The sequence below is a fragment of the Schistocerca americana genome, chromosome X (assembly GCF_021461395.2).
Source record: "Schistocerca americana isolate TAMUIC-IGC-003095 chromosome X, iqSchAmer2.1, whole genome shotgun sequence".
NCBI lineage: Eukaryota > Metazoa > Arthropoda > Insecta > Orthoptera > Acrididae > Schistocerca > Schistocerca americana.
Window position 1 is genome coordinate 707,192,759 of NC_060130.1, and position 20,082 is coordinate 707,212,840.

The window sequence follows — 20,082 nt, forward strand, 5'->3', positions numbered from 1 at the left end:
GTCCCAGGTCGACGGGCACGTGCACCTTCCGCCGACCACTGGCGACAACATCGATGTACTGTGGAGACCTCACGCCCCACGTGTTGAGCAATGCGGCGGTACGTCCACCCGGCCTCCCGCATGCCCAGTATACGCCCTCGCTCAAAGTCCGTCAACTGCACATACGGTTCACGTCTACGCTGTCGCGGCATGCTACCAGTGTTAAAGACTGCGATGGAGCTCCGTATGCCACGGCAAACTGGCTGACACTGACGGCGGCGGTGCACAAATGCTGCGCAGCTAGCGCCATTCGACGGCCAACACCGCGGTTCCTGGTGTGTCCGCTGTGCCGTGCTTGTGATCATTGCTTGTACAGCCCTCTCGCAGTGTCCGGAGCAAGTATGGTGGGTCTGACACACCGGTGTCAATGTGTTCTTTTTTCCATTTCCAGGAGTGTATTTTACTACAGCGATGTGCTGCATACCCCTATTTAGTTTTGGAGCTCGCTAATAATGCGATAATTACAATGTTCTGAAGAATGGCACTAGGCGCCTGAAACCGGCAAAGGAATAGAACTTCTTTTGTGCAACTGGTTGCTGATTTTCTCGACAGACAGGATTTTTCTCAAATTTGTATAGAAATTAATTTTATCACTCTAATAATATTGCCAACAAAGATGGGTTAATCAACAGATGTATGTCGCCCACCTATTTAATCTCCCATTTAGATCGATACAGTATCACCATTGGCCAAATAGTTTTTAATCTTGCAAGATTTTTTATGAGAAAGTTTTGTGTGTCCTGAGGACTCTCAGGTAAATTACCTATTGGCAATGCTAATGCGTTATCAAAATGTTCAACGAGTCACGCTCATTAAAAGAACATTTCTTGCTTTCCTGTATCTAGCGAGGCTCATGCGATACAACCAAATAAGTGAAACGCTTCGAACACTAGTATAACACGTGCTCAGATGATCAGTACAACGGAAAATTTGCTCACGCCTAAGTCTGAAAATTTGGCGAGGCCGCCTCTCGCCTTTAACTGGTCAGTACGAGAGGGCTTGGCTTCGCATCGTTGTGTGGCCACGCGATGGCCACACTCTGTCCATCACACTGCCACGTCCATTCTCGACCGGGCACACCCGTCTCACTGCAGCTCGGGAGAAATTACAGCGTCACACCCTGAGACATTTAGAAGGACCCTGCAGTTCTCATCCCTCTGGCGCAAGTCAAAGAAGTCACATGCTATCATGTCACAGAACTTGTAAGCCCTTGGCACAATCTTTCCGAGCTTCTCAACATCAAGAACTGGACGATGAGCTCCTGAGACAATACTGCAGATTGTAAGCGTCATTGAAATTTCGAGAGGAAAGGCTGATCTCATCTTACTCTGTGTTACTGGAATGATCTTAATATGGCCTCGAAGGCAAGGCGACAGCTGTTTTCGTTCAATCGGGCACCGCAAAAATGCTTCAAATGGCTCTGACCACTATGGGACTTAACATCTGAGGTCATCAGTCCCCTAGAACTTAGAACTACTTAAACCTAACTAACCTAAGGACACCACACGCATCCATGCCCGAGGGAGGATTAGAACCTGTGACCGTAGCGGTCGCGCGGCTCCAGACTGAAGCCCCTAGAACCGCTAGGTCACACCGGCCGGCCGTGCACCGCACTGTGTCGCCTCTTGCTCTCTCCATGGCTCCCAGAACAGCATTTTCGAATTGTTCAGTTGGTGCCAGGGCATTCACATTGAGTGCACAAGATGATCTTTCTTATTCCTTACTGTTATTTGCCTAACAAATGCCACTGTTCTCCTTAATTCTGAACTTTCATCGATTAACAGAATCTTACCCTTGTGCGGTTTACTCCTGACGTAGGGCGCAGTTGGCTTCCCTTCGCTGGAACAAATCACTTTTCTTAAAATTCCTCTGGTAACAACTTATTTTGCCCACGTGCTATTAGAGAGAGGTACTGTAGACAAATATTCTGAAGTTGGTTTGAAGAACCCTTTACCAGGCACTTAAGTTTTAATCTCAAAGTAGTCATTTAGATGTTGATCGATTTTTTAGTTTTAGTAACCATAGTCGCTGTGATGACATCGTGATAACTAATCAACATCTCTATACTGAAGCCGGAGATAAGGCAAGGCCCGCCGGAGGATACAACGTGCCAAATACTTCCACTGAGTGGGGCTGTCGAACTAGCTGCTCAAGACAGTTTTGAGAAAAAAAGTATTTAAAACTACTGCACAAAAAGAATTATATGAAAACTCTCAAGGCGGAATCGGATGGTCGGTAAAAGCATCCGACAATAATTTACTTAACAAAGTCGCTTTTCTCCAACATTTCGTCCACTAGGTCTTCTCCGCCACCTGCAATGATTTCGAGGTAGATGGAACATTAAACTTTAAACTTTGTTTTTTCCTATAAGCTGTTTAATCTATATTCAGTGTAAAACCGAGCAAGGTAACGCAGTAATTAGCATACTGGACACGCATTCAGGAGGACGACAGTTCAAACCCGCGTCCGGCCATCCTGATTTAGGTTTTCCATGATTATCCCTAATCACTTCAGGCAAATGCTGGGATAGTTCCTTTGAAAGGGTACGAGCGATTTCCTTCCCCATCCTTCCCTATTCCCAGCTTGTGCTCTGTCTGTAATGACTTGACCACGTTTGACTTCTTCCTGTTCCCAAAACCGAAGGAAATAGTTCTTGGGTGGCGTTTTCCATCCGATGAAGGCTATCGCAGCGTACAACAGTGCTGTAAGTGACTTCCCTAAAGGAGATTGGATTGACACTTTTTGAAGTGGTTTCAAAGGATGGAAAAGTATATAAGGGCTCATGGAAATTATTCTAAAAAGTTGTAACAGTTATCTTGTAAATAAAAAAAAAATCTGAGTTTCTCTTAAAATCTCTTGGCATATCCCTCGTTTTGGGCTAAGGTAGTGCAGTGTCTATTCGAGGAAGATTGCATGCCACTGTCGCGGAGCATGCATTGGTCAAATTATTCGTACTGTTGAGGACAGATGTGTGAAACATCGCCACCACTCAAGGTTACAACAACCCAACAGAAATGCGTTAGTGGAGCATTCCTTAGGCGATGCACACACGATGCAGTATAATACTATACAACTGTTTGCTACCGTTTCCTGTTACTAAAATAATTTTCTGAAAGAGTCCATTGAAATTATTTTGGCTGTTAATCTCATTAACAGAGAAATGGGCTATCCTCTGAGAAAGTCGTGGAAACGTGCACTGACAAGTATTTCACACGACATTCTTTAATTCAATCGGCAGAAGATTTTGACGATTAGTTATGGCAGCGCTATCTCGTTTTTGTTTCCCTTTGCCGGCCGCGGTGGTCTAGCGGTTCTAGGCGCTCAGTCTGGCACCGCGTGACTGCTACGGTCGCAGGTTGGAATCCTGCCTCGGGCATGGATGTGTGTGATGTCCTTAGGTTAGTTAGGTTTAAGTAGTTCTAAGTTCTAGGGGACTGATGACCACAGACGTTAAGTCCCATAGTGCTCAGAGCCATTTGAACCATTTTTTTTTTTGTTTCCCTTTACCATCGATGGCGCGGTCACAGTATTTCGCTCATGCGCCTAGCACCATCTACTGGCCTATAATGAGCGGGAAGTGAAGAAGAAAGTTTGGGATCCATTCGACGACACTCGGCAACAGCAGCGTCTCACCTGAAGGTGATGACTAGTTGCACCGTCGAAATATTTTGTCAATTGGGCTTGAGGATTCGATTGCAAATCCAAGAAGAGCATCGCAACTTTTCGTGTGTCTGTCTTGTACTCCATAATAGAATGTGGATTTAAATTGTTAATGGTGTACAGCAACCAGCCACGAATTTGTTTTGGGTTACTTTATTCTAAAAGTATCGTTAACAGCTTCGAATATTTTACAGTTCATCATCCGACGGTTTTTTCATGCTTTCATCAGTACAGATTATACACTGGTTTCTTGTGAGTTGCCGCGAAATGCCAATCTGGTGCATTTGTATTAGCAGTTTTCTTGGCATGAAATACATTCTCAAGGAAAAACGTTGCACTGCATTGTAAACCACCTTCGTTCGGTCACAAAACGAATTTTCAATGTGCACCGCATGTTTTGATTTGTAGTACACGAAAATAAATACACAGTCTGATGATGAACTGTAAAAAATTCCAAACCGGTAACGATACTTTTTGAATAAAGTGACCTAAAACCAATTTGTGGCTGGTTGCTGTAAAGCACTTCTGCAAGATGAACCAGTGGAATGTGTAGTGTCGTATACGCTCGACTGTGACAATGTACATGAGGAGTACAATAATGACGATACGAGCTTAACAAGTGAAAGTGATAATGAAACAGGTGTCGAGCCATCTAGATCATCAACGTAGTAAAGGACAATCGCCAAGGAGCAGGTACTGAAAACAACTAAGTACATGGGAGATCATCGATAACATAGTAAAAAAACAATTATGAACAGCCTTCGAATAATTCCGCAACATTACGACCGTGTAGTGCATAACAAAAACTTCAGATATACAAGGGAGGACAAGGCGCACTTGTTACAAAAATTGGTGTTTGCAGGTTTCAAGGATGCTCGAAATAACTTATGGGCTGTGCCTGATAGTGACCTACTACGTTATGCACATCAAATTTCGTGCGACATAGATTACAGTGATTTCAAGGGAAGCAGTGGACAGTTGCATAGCCTCGAATAGTGTTACAGAGTTGGAAGACGTAAGATAACCAAATTTCAAACGAAGCATCAACTTCATCATGCACAGCAAATTGCGGAATCAGCCCGAAAATTTGTAAACGAGCTAAACAAACGTAACCCATCGTTCATTACGGAAGTAGCTTTTAACTCCGACCGATCTGACATTGAAGAGGAAATGCATATGAAAGGTATCCTGAAAATTAGATATACCAAGAGAGTTGTATCAAGACCAGCCAACATCAATGCCTTAACACATTCATATACAGTTTATGCTGACTGTTAGCGTGTATGTTAAATTGGCTGGAAAGCTATTTATTTGCTGCGATAAGTTGGAGATGCTCTGACCCCTACGATTCTTTCTCGTGTGTGTCATCTTGCAAGGACAGGAAGAAATATGTACGTAACAGTAAGAATGGGAAAATAGACGTAAGATATGAGCCAATGGCTGGTAAAAATAACTTGCTATTGTTTGATTCTCGGTCTGCGTATAAAAATATTACTTCTTTAGAGCAAATTATCCGTCCCGGAAAGTGTGTGACAACGCAGTTTGTAACACCTGGAACCACTAGACAAATTCAGTATCTGGATGTTTTTTTTCCGGTCTATAAAATATATTATGACATTAGCTACAGCTACGCCTTAAAGGATACCCAGCTGCACGACAAGCTCCACGACTTCGTATTCGGTTGCATGCCGTCCCGTCCCATCGGATCTCATGACCCCGTTACATCAATATGATTCTCTGCGCGTTCTTTAAGACTGGATATCTAGCTGAAAGTACCGCACAGTTTGTAACTCCTAAGGAGTTCGCATTCGATCTCGATGGTGCAAACATTTGTGGTCATTGTGGGGTGCCATTTTTCATTAAGTGTTCATGGTGCAAGTTAATGGTTCGTTTTCAACATTTTTTGAAATGTCGACGATGTCCACTTTGTGAAGTGCCATACATACATTCTATAGAAGGTTGACCTCTGCACCTCCCGGGAACTCATGCTCTGTAGCTCTCCTGATGCACATGAGTCATTAGCAGCTAATGCTTTACCTGTCGTAATTGTTAACACAGCGCTTTCAAATGAGTTTTACTAAGTATCAAACCTGTGACCTAGCACTCAAGAGTTTCTTGTAAGCGAACTGTGGTTTCTGTGGGTTATGCATCAGACGGTTTCGTAGACTTCTTCGTACGTTGAGCATATAATTCGCCATCATCCATTTCTTTGGATTTCTCACATATGCACCTCGGATATTTTCCTTTGCCTAGTCTCACTCGATGTCTTTGGAGACAAGGTGTTTGTACGGGGCGTAATAATCTATTGAAACGAAGCTGTTGCACCCAACGTGACACGTTCGGAGGACATTTTTAAGTTGTCTCCAAAAGTGTCTCTGCAGTTAAATAACAACATTTGTTTGTGGTAACGCCATCAGAGTTGTAGACAACAGCAGCAGTTCTCTTTTCAGTACATATAGCAGTGGATTGTTTATGACACTTCAGTCCAGAATAAACTACGTTTCTGTCCACTCCAAATGGCTGTTTTGTAAAAAGATATTTGTATTATTTTAGCCAGTAAATGGCCTAACAGTACCTGTTTAGACGTGACGCTTGGCTGTTGGTGTGTTTCAGGCAATATGAGTGCATATGTCGGCCAAGTTTCTGGGGCTCACACTGCGGCTTTGGGCCCCTCTGCAACCTGCAGCAAAATACCTGCCACAACGGAGCCACCTGCCGGTAAGTAACTTTATTTTAGAAATTTTATTTTTGGCATCTCGCTGTCTGACGTAATAATCGACACCACCCGATATTTCGACCCCAGACATTTTTGCTGTTTTTGTGCCATGAAGGAGCCTAATGAATGAAGGGTCAGATTAACTGTTTAAATCATAACGTGGCGTCAAACTAGTCTCACAATCAGTCAGTTGTTGCAATCGTCGCAACCTATAGCTTTATCCACGAAATAGATTCGCCTATGATAGTCGTTCATATTCGCAAAAGCAAATATACTTACTTCATGTATTTCATAAGGGTTATAGTCGCCGCAGTGCCATATTTCTGAACAGCATGGGCACTGCAATATTTATTTATCCGCCGATACCTGTCAAGCGACATTCAGTTAAAATGTCTCCCCTGTACGGGAAAACACATAATGCATGTATGAGTGCAGATTGTAGACACATTTTTGACGACATATGGTAGTTTGGATCTGGCAGTGAGTCGTGCTCAGATAGCGTAACCGCAGTCTGCTTTCAGCAGTGGTGAGGCGAGCACCTCTTGTATGCTTCTCACCTGCTGTGCTGCTTGCGAGCGAGCTCACGATTGTTTACTTCTATTTAGTAGCTTGTATTCGTGTCTGATTTCATCGACCATCATGACGTTTTCCTGCTTCTAGTCCACGGTTAAATTACTGTTCCTTTGGCTCATGAACGATCAAAAGCGTACCATGTGGAATGGTTTAAAAGGTAAGAAATGAGTCTCCACCGCAAGATGTTATCGGAATACTTTTTTCAATCCTTAGCACCACTACGTACATAAAGATGGCGAATGAAGAGCTGTCCGCCAATGTTGTACGGTAACATGTTAATGATCTCAATTTAGGGGCTGTCGTGGTTGATCATGCTGTTTTTGGCCCCCCCAACGTTGATGGTTTTCGAACTCCCGTTTGAGGTGAAGACGGACGTTGTAAATGATTTCTGTAGACGTTATGGAAACTTCATCAGCCACGTTGCTGAAATGTGCAAGACATTCTATCGTGAGCTCAGTGGTGTCCATCAGATAAAAATTGATCTGAGGAAAAACGTGCCTTCTTATTTGGTTATTGAAGGTTGCAGGGCTGTCTTCATGTACGATGGCCAGCCGTGCACTTGTGCAGGTTATGGCCAGGAAAGCCATGTCCCTTCTGAATGTCTCCGACGTAGACTGGTTCAGATGCTGATTAGAGACATCTCTCTCTCCGCAGCGCCCACTGTGTTGCCTCCGCTGCGGGGCTGCCTGCTGCGCCTACTGTGTACCATTCAGTACGGGCGTTGACTCCTCTGCACGACGCGATGGACCTTTTACCTGTCTTTCCTACACTGCCGTCGGAGGCAGTACCAACGAGCGATGGCCGCCAGCAGACACTACCCATCTGTCCCGACTCCATGGTATTTGATTATGGGGTTGTACCGACCTCCGTTTTTTCTGCCATCTGTCCACATGTCGGACGACAGCCGTCGGCCATCCAACACGGAACAGCATGATAGGTAGCAATTGTCATCAAGAAAATGGAAGCGGCTGCGCCGTACGTCTTCTGATGGTTGCCTCCATCGGATGTGTGTACAGGATGACGACCCTCCTATAGATGATGCGCTGTCCTCCGATGTCCTGGCACTAGACAACGTGACGTTTCTGTCCACCTCCAGTCTGCATCAAAATACGAACTTCGATCTTCCCCCACCTGCATCTGATGCAGTAGCCCTTCTCCCCCAATCTGTGTCTGACGCTATATGTGTCTGCACCTCTGTTGGTGTTCCACTGAACTAGCCTGACGAGACGTCTGCGTCCTCAGCGCACAACGTCGACGCTGAAGGTGGACGCTCTAGAGGTATACAGGCCGATGGAACCCCCTTGGTGGGGTCGGCTTCCTTCCTGTCACACTAATGTGCCCTTCCACGGCAGCCTAATGGGCACGGCCCACCCTCCTGGCGATGCCAGCTTTTCAAACTTACCACATAGCCATAAATTGGCAGTACTGTATGAAATGCTGTATGCTGTGACGTTGACGTTGCCTTCCTTCAGGAGGTGCTTTTTGCAACTTTTTGTGCTCACCATGGCTTTTAAGGCACATATCTCCCATGCTAATCCTACTGCTAGTGGGTGGTATTGTAGCTGATGCAGTTGCCTACCTCCTGGACACCAGAGGCCGGGCTTTCACTTTTGGTGGCGACAGGTTCATCGACATTTTTGAGCCATCTGGGTTGGATAGCCCCCATGAATGCTCCACTTTCTTCTCCAAGGCAGTCATTCTTCCTGGGTTGACAGGATGCCTTGGTCATGGGAGGCGACTTCAAATCCATGATGGCACCCAAAGACCAACTGGTGTGTCACTCTCCATGTGTGGCACTAGCTGTAATTGCCTGTCACCTCAATCTTGTAGGCTTTTCACTGGACATTCTTCCAGGCACCTCGATTGTATTTATATTGTCAGTGGGATTCAGGCTGCTGAAGTCAAGCCTATTGCATTGACTGACCGTGACGCCTGTATCTGTGCCGTCAATCTCTGCTGCCAAAGGGCGTGGCATGGTCGGGGACCATGGAAACTGAACACGATATAACTTATTTCAACGCACTGCCGGCAGCTCATTCAGACAATGTGGACAGTCTGTCGTCGACGCCACGATACATACCAGTCTGTCCTGTCATAGTGGGTCCCCTGCACAAAGTCAGCCCACTGCAAGGCCTTGATTGGTTGCTGAAGGAAGGTCATAGGGTGGCGGCGACGAGCCCAGAATTTCTACTTTATCATTCTCCAGGAACAAACTATGATGCCATATTCGCAAGAGCTTTAGGTAATTTGAATCGCGCCAAGGCACTGCTCACTGTCCCCTCTCGACATTGCTTTGAAGGGGCCATGGTCAGGGCACACACACACAACGGGTTCGTGCAGGAGCAGCCATCTACGTACCACGTGAAAGCGGAATGGTGCTACCGTCATGAGACTTTGATTGATGTTCTTACAACTGTGGATGGGCGGCACTTATTACTCAGCGGGATACAGGGTCTGCCCTCCACTCACATTATGTTACATTGTACTCAGCACAGCGTCTCCATCCTGCCAAAATTACAGCAGTCTTCTGACTCTCTTTGGGCTTGATTCCTTGAGGTGCAACGATGGATCTGCTTGCCGACATCACAGAGGGCACAGTTCATGGTGCTACCCAGGCGGGTTCTACGAACAAGTCCCCTGGTCCTGATGGCCTGCCACTAGTGATATAGGATATTTCGTTCCCTTCTGGCGCCAGTGTGGTCCCAAATGTTTGTGGACCTTATGTCGCATATCGTGCAGATTCCAGACTATTTCCTCGACGGTCTCCTCATTCCCATCCAAAATCCTCAGGTTAAATCACGGATATGCGATTGTTCCCCCTTAGCATTGCTCAGTAGTGACACGGAGATCATTACCTGACGGTTGGCTGCATGGCTTAAGCAGACGGCCTGGTATGTGGTTTCACCTGATCAAACGTATTTGGTAAGTGTCAATAAAATCTTCACTGCCCTTTGTCACTATCGAGACATAATCGCTCTTGCTCATGCTCGTCATGTGCCTGGAATTTTTTCCGCACTTGACTGCACAGGAGTTCAGAAGGATTGATGATGACTACCTGGAAAGGGCACTCCACAATATGGGTTACCGTGATACTACCGTTTATGTCGTAATGCGTCCACATCATGAAGGGACATCGCGTGTGCTCAACAATTACCATCTAGCTCCTTCCATCTTGATCCTTTGTTCGGTGCATCAAAGTTGTCCACTCTCTGTACTGTTGCTTGCTTTCGCCATGGAAACGTTGCATGTGGTCTCCTTCAACGTCTGTGTGGGATGTCTCTCGGTGACCATGTTTTTCACTACACTGTTTATGCAGACAATTTCGTTCTCTTTCTTTGTAGCGGGGCTGAGGTCAGGGAGTTACTTCTAGTAGCTGCCTTAATGTCCGCAGATTTAGCGCTAAGGTTGTAGGTGTGGGGCTTGCTGAGGACATCGCTGCTCCATATCGTGTAACCGCTACTATCTCATGCTCAGGACTCGATTTCTCGAATTATCTGCGGCGCAAGATTGCGCTCAACTGCCGGCACTTACTGTCCCAATTAAGAGCTGGGCAGCTAGACCATCGTTTATGAGCACTCCATCTTCTGCAATGGACACAGTATGTGAATGTATAATTGGCGTCACGTATCCCCCACCTTGCATGGACACTTCCCATTCCATCATCCAAGGCCCGCCGTATGCTAGTGGCATTTGGTTCGTAGTTTTCCACAGCTTGCTGTTCAATATAAGGTACGAGACACTCACTTCACATGGCCCAGGGACGGTTTAGACCTGTGCCATGTCCCTGATAGAGCGATAGCCCTTTTAGTTAGCTCTCAAATGGTGCTGCGGCCTCGTTGTCCTATGTGCCTTACCAGCCAGTTGCTGAAGGCAATTGCACCACACACTCTCTCAGCCCGTATTCAGGTTTCGGACAGCCCACCACCCTTCTTTTACTACCACCATTTTTACCTTGAACTCAGCTATGTCTGCACTATGATATTTCCGACGCGCTTGATGTCCACGATAGTGATCTATAGCTTTCTTCAGCAGAATAGGTAATCGAATGTGATTGAGGGGAAGCATCCCGACGTCGACTGGCGTGGCGTCAGGCGCCTGGTGTGCGTTCCTAATCTTACAACCGACGGACAGTCGGCATGGTACCTTCCTTGCCGGTCACGCTTTCATGGGATTCACCTTGCAGACACCCCGTTGTGAGTCGCTGATGTTCTAGACATGGACGAGCATCGCCTGGAGTGCGGATCAGTGATGTTCTGTGCACAGATGAGTATCAGCTGGTGTGCAGATCGGTGATATGTATCTGGTTATTGGTGCGGCAGATGCTGGCCTTAATTAGCCATATGACTCTTCATCAGATACCTTATCATATGCTCCGTTTCCGGAGCTGGGATACTTTCCACAAACGAAAACGAATTTCGTGAACTGGATTTGTCGACAGGCAGTTCACTACTTGTCTATTGACAGCGAGAAAGATGTCCTTGATTTTTGACACTTCCTTAATAAACGACATTGTTTAGTTGTCTGTAGTCTCCAATTCAGGCTTTTTTTCTCTAATTTTCTTTGTAGTGTCTTTCTTAATCCACCCCAGAGTTGGGGTATTCCTGCAATGAGGAGCTGATTGACGCATCTACCACACCTTCTTACCAGTTATTATTTGGTCATTGCAAAGTTCTTCTCTGAAAATCTATGTTTAAATAAACCCACCGAGTGTGGCGAAATGCCACTCCCACCATCTCTCGATGTCGGTTCCCTGCTACGCTTAGTGTTCCCGTTCTAGGGGGAGAGAACAGGACGTAGTGGCCAGGCCTCAGGTTGCGGTCACAGTTCACTTTCCTCCTCCCCTCCTTCTTGGCGACCGGCAGATTCTACTGAAAAAAAATTATAAGGTGGCCGCTCGCGGTAGTACGATTTCCTATGTTCCATTGGAAGGGAACGGGACATGGTGGCCAGGCCGCAGGTTGCAACCTCTGCGCACTTTCCCCCACCCCTCCCTGTTGGCGCCAGGTAGGTTCCACTGAAAAAGATGGTGATGCGGCGGCTCGCGATAAGCGGGAAATCCGGATTTGAGTCCCGGTCCGGCATAAATTTTCGCTGTCGTCGTTCCATTATACTGCTGACGGCTGTTCATATTTGCAAATGCGAATATACACTGACGAAAAAAGATGCATACTTAGAAAGACGACAATTATTTTGATCCGATGACGATATATGCCTCCTGGTGGATAGTAGATGTACTGTTTCTGGTTTCAACGTCGTCCACCACGAATAGCGTAATTGCATAGCTACCAGAGCGCCTTTTGTGTCTGCCCTACAGTAGGAAATGCTGAAACCAGAGGGCTTCACGTGGTGAAAGCATGTGAAGCAAACAGGCAACCACGCCACGGAGAATCAGTCATGCTTCGTAAAACCAACTGAGCGAGTTTGGAAGGGGTCAAACTGTGGCTTTCCGAATGGCGGGATGGCGCTTTTGTAGAACTGTCACATAAAGTGGATGTGCTGCATTTGTTGTGCAACGTGAACATTCTCACACCAGTAGAGGAGGTTCTGGACGTCCACGCAGTACAGAGGCCCGCCAGGGTCGTTGTGTATTAAGGGCAGCAGCGGAAGATCGTACAGTTACGACATCACAGATAAGATGGCTTATGAGCCACAGCATCGACGTGCACGACTCGACTGGTGCCGTCAGAGGATAATTTGGAAGATGTAGCGGTGCGCCGTCGTTTTCAGCGATGAAAGCGGATTCTGCCTGTACGCAAGTGATGGTCGTTTGCGTGTACGACGTAGACCTAGTGAGCGCTGTCTCGTAGAGCACATTCGTCCCAGGCAGACTGGCCTCACCGCAATCCTTATGGTCTGGGGTACGGTAAGCTACAACTCTCGATCACCTTTGGTGTCTCTGGAGCGCTCGGTACGTGCAGAATGTTGTTCGAGACGTCCTTTTTCCGTTTTCGCAAAAGGAAGGTAATGTGCTGTTCCAACAGGATAATGCCCGCCTACACGCTGCCCATAAAACTCAACTTCTCTGGCCAGCACGATTTCCAGACTTCTCTCCAATTGAGCACGTGTGGGATACGAAGGGACGAGAAGTGGATCATGCGATCTGTCAACCAATAAATCTTACACAACTACGTGAAATGGTAGAGCAGACGTGGTATAACGTATCCCAGGACAGACTGGATGCCAGCGCCGGTGCCTGAATTTCTGCCCGTGGAGGCTGCACCACGTACTAGTGTGGGTGTTTCAGCATGGGTCGATATCTGATACCTCAGAACCGCCTGTGCTACTGATCTGTAGATGTAATCATTTCATGTACTACAAGTGCACTGTTGCAACAATAAATTTTGAGTGAACTGGAAGCCTTTGAAAGGGTGTATTTTTTTTCGGCTATGTGTTTCATTTATTTAATAACGGCTGTAGTCGCCACAGTGACTGTTCCTTCCGATATGCATGAACGCCTGTAGGAACTTTGCATCGTATTTCCAAACAACACAAGCACCGCAACGTCGTGTGTATTTGTCGACACCGGGCAAGTGACTTTAAATTAAAATGTGTGCTTTGTATGGGCATATACATAATGAATATACGAGTGCAGATTGTAGACACATGTTTGACAGCACTTGGAAGTTTGGGTCCTGCCGTGAGTCGGGCTCGGGTAGCCTAATAGGAAGGCGACCGTCCGCTATAGGCGGAAAATTCACATTAGAGTCCCGGTCCGGCACAAATTTTCGCTGTCTTAAATTCCATTATACAGCTGATGGTTGTTCATACTCGCAGATACGAATACATTTCGTGCATTTCATAGCGGCTGTAGTCGCCACAGTACCTGTTTCTTAGACGTGCATGCATGTCCGAAAGAATTTTGCATAATATTTCTTAGCAATGTAGGCACTGAAATATCGTATTAGCGTCATCGGTTGCTTCTCTGGGATTCTTTTACGCTATTCAATGAATACCATAGATGCCACAGAAGAAACATGGCGACCCCGCGTCCTTATGCAGGGTAGGACAAATAAAAGTTGCCCGGAGAGCAGAGTTCCGAAGTACAAACAAACACACCAGAGGAAAGAAAATAGAATAGTAACGTGACTGTAGCAGATGTAGAAAAGTGAGCATCTTCCAACAGAATGGAGTAACTGCCAGTACAGCCGGCCGAACCTTGGAGCACATTTACACATCTTCACGCCTGACAGAGTTGTTAGCAGAGGTCAGTCTTGTCGCTGCCCTAGCTGGCAACTCAGGTCACCCGATCTGTCAGTGTGCGATTACTCTGTGTGGGGAGCCGTCAAGTCTAAGATATATCGCAACAGCAACTGCAGCAGAAAATTTCCCTTGAGACTGCTGCAATTCCAGCAGTCCAGCTTCGATCCGCCTTCAGCAACATGCTGACCAAAGCCCAAAAGTGCCAAGAGATGAGTGGTGGTCACTTTCAGCAACTGCTATAGTCGGGTTAGTACTGTATTTCCTTTCCTCTGCTGTGTTTCTTTCTATCGTGGAATTCTGTTATCCTGCCATCTATTTCCCCACCCTGTAGTGTAATAGTCCGTACCAAAGATGTATTTAAATAAATACCAGTCTATCTGTTAATGAGACTACCTGTATGTTGAGCATTCAGCTGCTTCGCACACAGGAACGAAGCTTCTAAAATGGCTCAATCGTAATTAGTACATGAAAACTTTCAAATCAACGAAAATATACGCAGTATATTTGTCATTATAGACACCAAAAACAGATTACTGAAAATTCTCTCACTTTACCAAATAATAAAAAGTAACATTTTCCTTCACTTTTAATCTCCGTGTGACGCGGAAGGAATACTAAGAACTGATACAACATTAATTGAGTCATGAGTCAAAACGAAGTTAAGAGTCTTCTCAAGTGAGTCTTCCCTATGATATCGCTATCTGATTTTTATGCGCACTTGTGATTCATTTTCTTCCTTAAAGGAAGCAAATATCTGTGACACAATCTGCATAGTATGTCTTTCCTATGAAAAGTCGAATGAGGACATTCTTAGATCTTTGAGTCCACAGTGACTCATGCATGGTAGAAACATTACAGTTTGATAGTACTTCAAATTTCCATCTGCCTGATGCGTAACTGTATAGTGCCGTTGACTGTGGCGAATACTTGTGCTGCGTAACGTTGTACCAGTAGACTTGATTTGTTGGTAATGTATTTGGGAGAGGATACAGGGTAAATGTTGGTGCCAGAACATAAACTTTTTATCTGAAGGAGAGCCAAAATCATCACCTGCCGGAGGAATGCGATCAATAATGTTTTCTGTCTCATAAAATGCTACTGGGAATGATTAGTTTCTACAGTTGCTATACTTATCGAAATTTGCAGGTGTTTTTCTTTATTGGGAGCGGCTGCTCCATCGTTGGACTGTAGACTGATTTCCAAAAGAACTAAACACAGATTACTGATTTCTCCCCCATCAATTAGAAATTTTTTCGTCGTTTTGTAATAGAACAATGCAGATGAAAGCAAGATGTTTCCTGCAGTAGCATTACCAAGTTCTCCTCAGAGCCCTGGAAGAACTGAGTTGCTACTTAACTTTGCATTGAGAACACTTTCGATGAAGTAGAAGAAGTGCCCGCATCTCGTGGTCGTGCGGTAGCGTTCTCGCTTCCCACGCCCGGGTTCGCGGCTTCGATTCCCGGCGGGGTCAGGGATTTTCTCTGTCTCGTGATGCCTGGGTGTTGTGTGTTGTCCTTAGGTTAGTTAGGTTTAAGTAGTTCTAAGTTCTAGGGGACTGATGACCATAGATGTTAAGTCCCATAGTGCTCACAGCCATTTGAACCACTCTCGATGAAGTACCGTACGGTAAATTAAAGTGCATTATAAATGCTAGATAACCATTGTTTGTAATGCCCTTTTATTTATATCATAGAAATTAGTGATGTTTTGAGTCATGATTGGTGGAGCAAGTAATATTATCGGAGATCTCACTTTGGAGATTAGCTTTCAAAACCGGGAGGCTACGAAAGCGCTAGACACGGTATTCGAAGGTATGGGGCATCATGTTTAGTGACGATGATGAGAAGGTAGAACAGAGGTACTTAAAATAAAATGAAATCGCTGATACGACAGGATTAGTAGGAAGATAAGCACGGGGAAACTCGAAAGTATATGGGCGTTGCGTAAAACAGGCAAATACAGAAACTGGATCGGTCGATATATGCCTCTAACACAACTAGAGGCTTATAAAATTATGAAATTGGAAATCTTCGAGAATCTAGACGGAGTCATAATAGGGAAGAGATAGTATTTACATTTATCTACGTTCATGTATTTAAAATAACTTATTACAGAGATTCGAAATAGTGCGGACTAAACTTCTTCGAGACAGTAAGTAAACACGCAACATCGTACGCAAGTACGAGAGTGCTTACTGTGCCCACGATAATCCGTGTAAGTAGAGGTATTGGGTATAATGGTTCTGACCATATGTTCTGTGCGTTCAGCAACAGCAGCCGTGTTGGAAGGAAGCAGGATGTCACATGGAACACAATATGATGACAATGCGCCTGGCCATATCACTCACAGATTAGAGACCAGCTACAGTCAGCACTTGCCGGAAAGTATCATAGGTGGCAATGTGGTTTTACGATTATGGAGAAGATTCTACGAAAGAGGAAATTCTAAAAGGGATCATGGATATGGACAACAACGTACTAAAAGTCAGTAACTAGAGAGTTACTCATTGCCCGAGGCCTTCCAGCCGTAACAGCAGGCGCCACGGATAGCAGTTTCGCAGTAACCTCCAAACCATACACTTCCCGTCCGACTGCGTATCTTCAGTCTTCGGTTTGGAGAGATTATCCTGTGTGCTTGGAGACCTGCTAAACGCGCTCTCTTTACAAAAGAGACCCCGTGCTTTATGAAATGTGGTATCGTCCCTCATAGTGCGTGAGTCCGTTATGGCAATGGTTCACCAGTCGCCAAGATTAACGCATACAAAAATTTCCCGCTGAGCTGACAACGTAATGAGGCAACGCTTAAGCAGCACAGTTAAGTATCATGGGCACCTGCAAGAGGGCACTCTACTTCATGTAGCAGTCCATCGGACCAAGCCTAGCAACACTGCAGCCTCCTTCCTAGATTACTCCCCCTTAATCTGTTGTAGCTCATGTCAGCATCACAACTAACTGATATGGCTTCAAAGGGGAAGGCCTCAGACACGTCCAACCGATTCGGCTCAAATTTGGCAGGTCGCTTGTGTACAACCTGAAATGAAGGACTCTAAGATATTTTAGATCAACACCCCCGCCAGTTTGAGAAAATCACCCCTAAAGTTTATGACGAGCAATCGACTCAAAACTGGAGGGATCGATGGATAATTGTAAATAGAGCATTTTTCATCATCAGGTATGGGGTCCGCAAACGCAAACTTTTCCAGAAATTGAGGTAAGAAACTTTTACAACTGCCGCTTTTGTACCCACATGGTAAACACATCTCGCCGTCATCGTCGATAGAGCAACGGCCAAGATAACTGGCTGGGAATCGAAGAACCCGGGTTCGAATTTCGAAGGATAGGGATAGGAGGGTTAATAAGGTAAGTAAATCAATAAGGAATGATAATAATAAGGTAGGCAAACTAGTTTCCCAAACGCATGTGTGTGCTGTGTATTGGCATCCAGAGACTTCACACCCAGTGTTGGCGTTATGTATAGCCGTGGCGGACGGACACCACACTCTTTGATATTCACTGCGAATGGCTGGTTTCATGGTGTACCTTGTATTCATATCAGTGTGCCACGTGTCATAACATTGCAAGGAATCTTTTTAGGGCATATGTAATCACAACACCTTGCATTGGTTCGTGGATCTCGAAACTCGTTTAACACGAGGGTGTAATAGTGGGCAGGTGTAGATCATGAAGTCTTTGTGGTAATTAATTGTACATTTTCTCTGTTCGTGTTTCATAGAAATATAACGCATATGCAGTCATACTTTCTTGACGAGAGTTAACTGATATTTTTATCCCCGTTTCTTAAAGTGAATAGATTCACAGTGATTAGAGTTACGTTGGAGAAATCAAATATCGTATATTTTTCTTAGGGCTGATTTGTACTTACAAGGGAACCTCCCTATCGCACCCCCCTCAGATTTAGTTATAAGTTGGCACAGTGGATAGACCTTGAAAAACTGAACACAGATCAATTGAGAAAACAGGAAGAAGTTGTGTGGAACTATGAAAAAAATAAGCAAAATATACCAAATGAGTAGTCCATGCGCAAGATAGGCCACATCAAGGATAATATGAGTTCGGGAGCTCCGTGGTCCCGTGGTTAGTGTGAGCAGCTGCGCAACGAGAGGTCCTTGGATCAAGTCTTCCCCCAAGCGAAAAGTTTATTTTTTTATTTTCAGACAATTATCAAAGTTCAGGCACTCACACATAATCAACTTCACTCTCCAAAATTCCAGGACATGTTCAGATTTGCTTGACGGTCTACATACGGAAAAATTTGAAAACGTTAAAAACATACGTTTTGACAGAGCACAGGGAAGACTGTGAAACTGTTGCATTCGTTTGTTGCAGTTTATGTGACAAACTCTTATGTTTTCATCACATTTTTGGGAGTGATTATCACATCCACAAGAAAACCTAAATCGGGCAAGGTAGAAGAATCTTTTTACCCATTCGCCAAGTGAACAAAAAAAAAATGGTTCAAATGGCTCTGAGCACCATGGGACTTAACATCTATGGTCATCAGTCCCCTAGAACTTAGAACTACTTAAACCTAACTAACCTAAGGACAGCACACAACACCCAGTCATCACGAGGCAGAGAAAATCTCTGACCCCGCCGGGAATCGAACCCGGGAACCCGGGCGTGGGAAGCGAGAACGCTACCGCACGACCATGAGCTGCGGACCAAGTGTACAAGTTAGGTGGGTCGACAACATATTCCTGTCATGTGACGCACATGCCGTCACCAGTGTCGTATAGAATATATCAGACGTGTGTTCCTATGGAGGAATAGGTTGACCTATGACCTTGTGATCAAATGTTTTCGGTTCCCACTGGAGAGGCACGTCCTTTCGTCTACTAATCGCACGGTTCTGCGGTGCGGTCGCAAAACACAAACACTTAACTTATTACAGTGAACAGAGACGTCAATGAACGAATGGACAGATCATAACTTTGCGAAAATAAAGAAAGTAAACTTTTCACTCGACAGAAAACTTGAACCAAGGACCTCTCGTTCCGCAGCTGCTCACGTTAACCACGGGACCACGGCGCTCCCGAACTCACACTCTCCTTGGCCGGCCGGAGTGGCCGTGCGGTTCTGGGCGCTGCAGTCTGGAACCGAGCGACCACTACGGTCGCAGGTTCGAATCCTGCCTCGGACATGGATGTGTGTGATGTCCTTAGGTTGGTTAGGTTTCATTAGTTCTAAGTTCTAGGCGAGTGATGACCTCAGCAGTTAAGTCGCATAGTGCTCAGAGCCATTTTGAACACTCTCCTTGATGTGGCCTATGTTGCGCATGGACTACTCAGTTTGTATATTTTGCTTATTTTTTTCATGGTTCCACACAACTTCTTCCTTTTTTCTCGATTGATATGTGTTCAGTTTTTCAAGGTCTGTCCACTGTGCCAACTTATAACTAAATCTGAGGGGGGTGCGATGGGGAGGTTCCCTTGTTAGCATCTATTAAACCACCTACTATAGTTTTCACTGATTCTGAAGCGTGCAATAAACCACTTGTATTGTACTGTATGTAAACTGGGGACCTATAAACGACGGAGAGGCTCCGTCCCCGCCGCAGTAGTCCACAGCCCCACGACGACTACCGAAGTCCACTTCACCCCTCCGCCGCCCCACACCGAACCCAGGGTTATTGTGCGGTTCGGCCCCCGGTGGCCCCCTCAGGGAACGTCTCACACCAGACGAGTGTAACCCCTATGTTTGCGTGGTGGAGTAATAGTGGTGTACGCGTACGTGGAGAACTTCTGTGCGCAGCAATCGCCGACATAGTGTAACTGAAGCGGAATAAGGGGAACCAGCCCGTATTCGCCGAGGCAGATGGAAAACCGCCTAAAAACCATCAACAGACTGGCTCGATCACCGGACCTCGACACAAAT

General features: G+C 45.6%; 1 protein-coding gene across 1 annotated transcript in view; it reads left to right on the forward strand.

The window, feature by feature from the left end:
- LOC124556265 (latent-transforming growth factor beta-binding protein 4-like) overlaps window positions 1–20,082 on the forward strand; it is a 505,946-nt gene that overhangs the window by 72,249 nt on the left and 413,615 nt on the right. Inside the window, exon 2 of the mRNA XM_047130251.1 lies at window positions 6,313–6,417. Coding sequence (XP_046986207.1) covers window positions 6,313–6,417 — 105 coding nt within the window. The remainder of the gene's footprint in view (window positions 1–6,312; window positions 6,418–20,082) is intronic.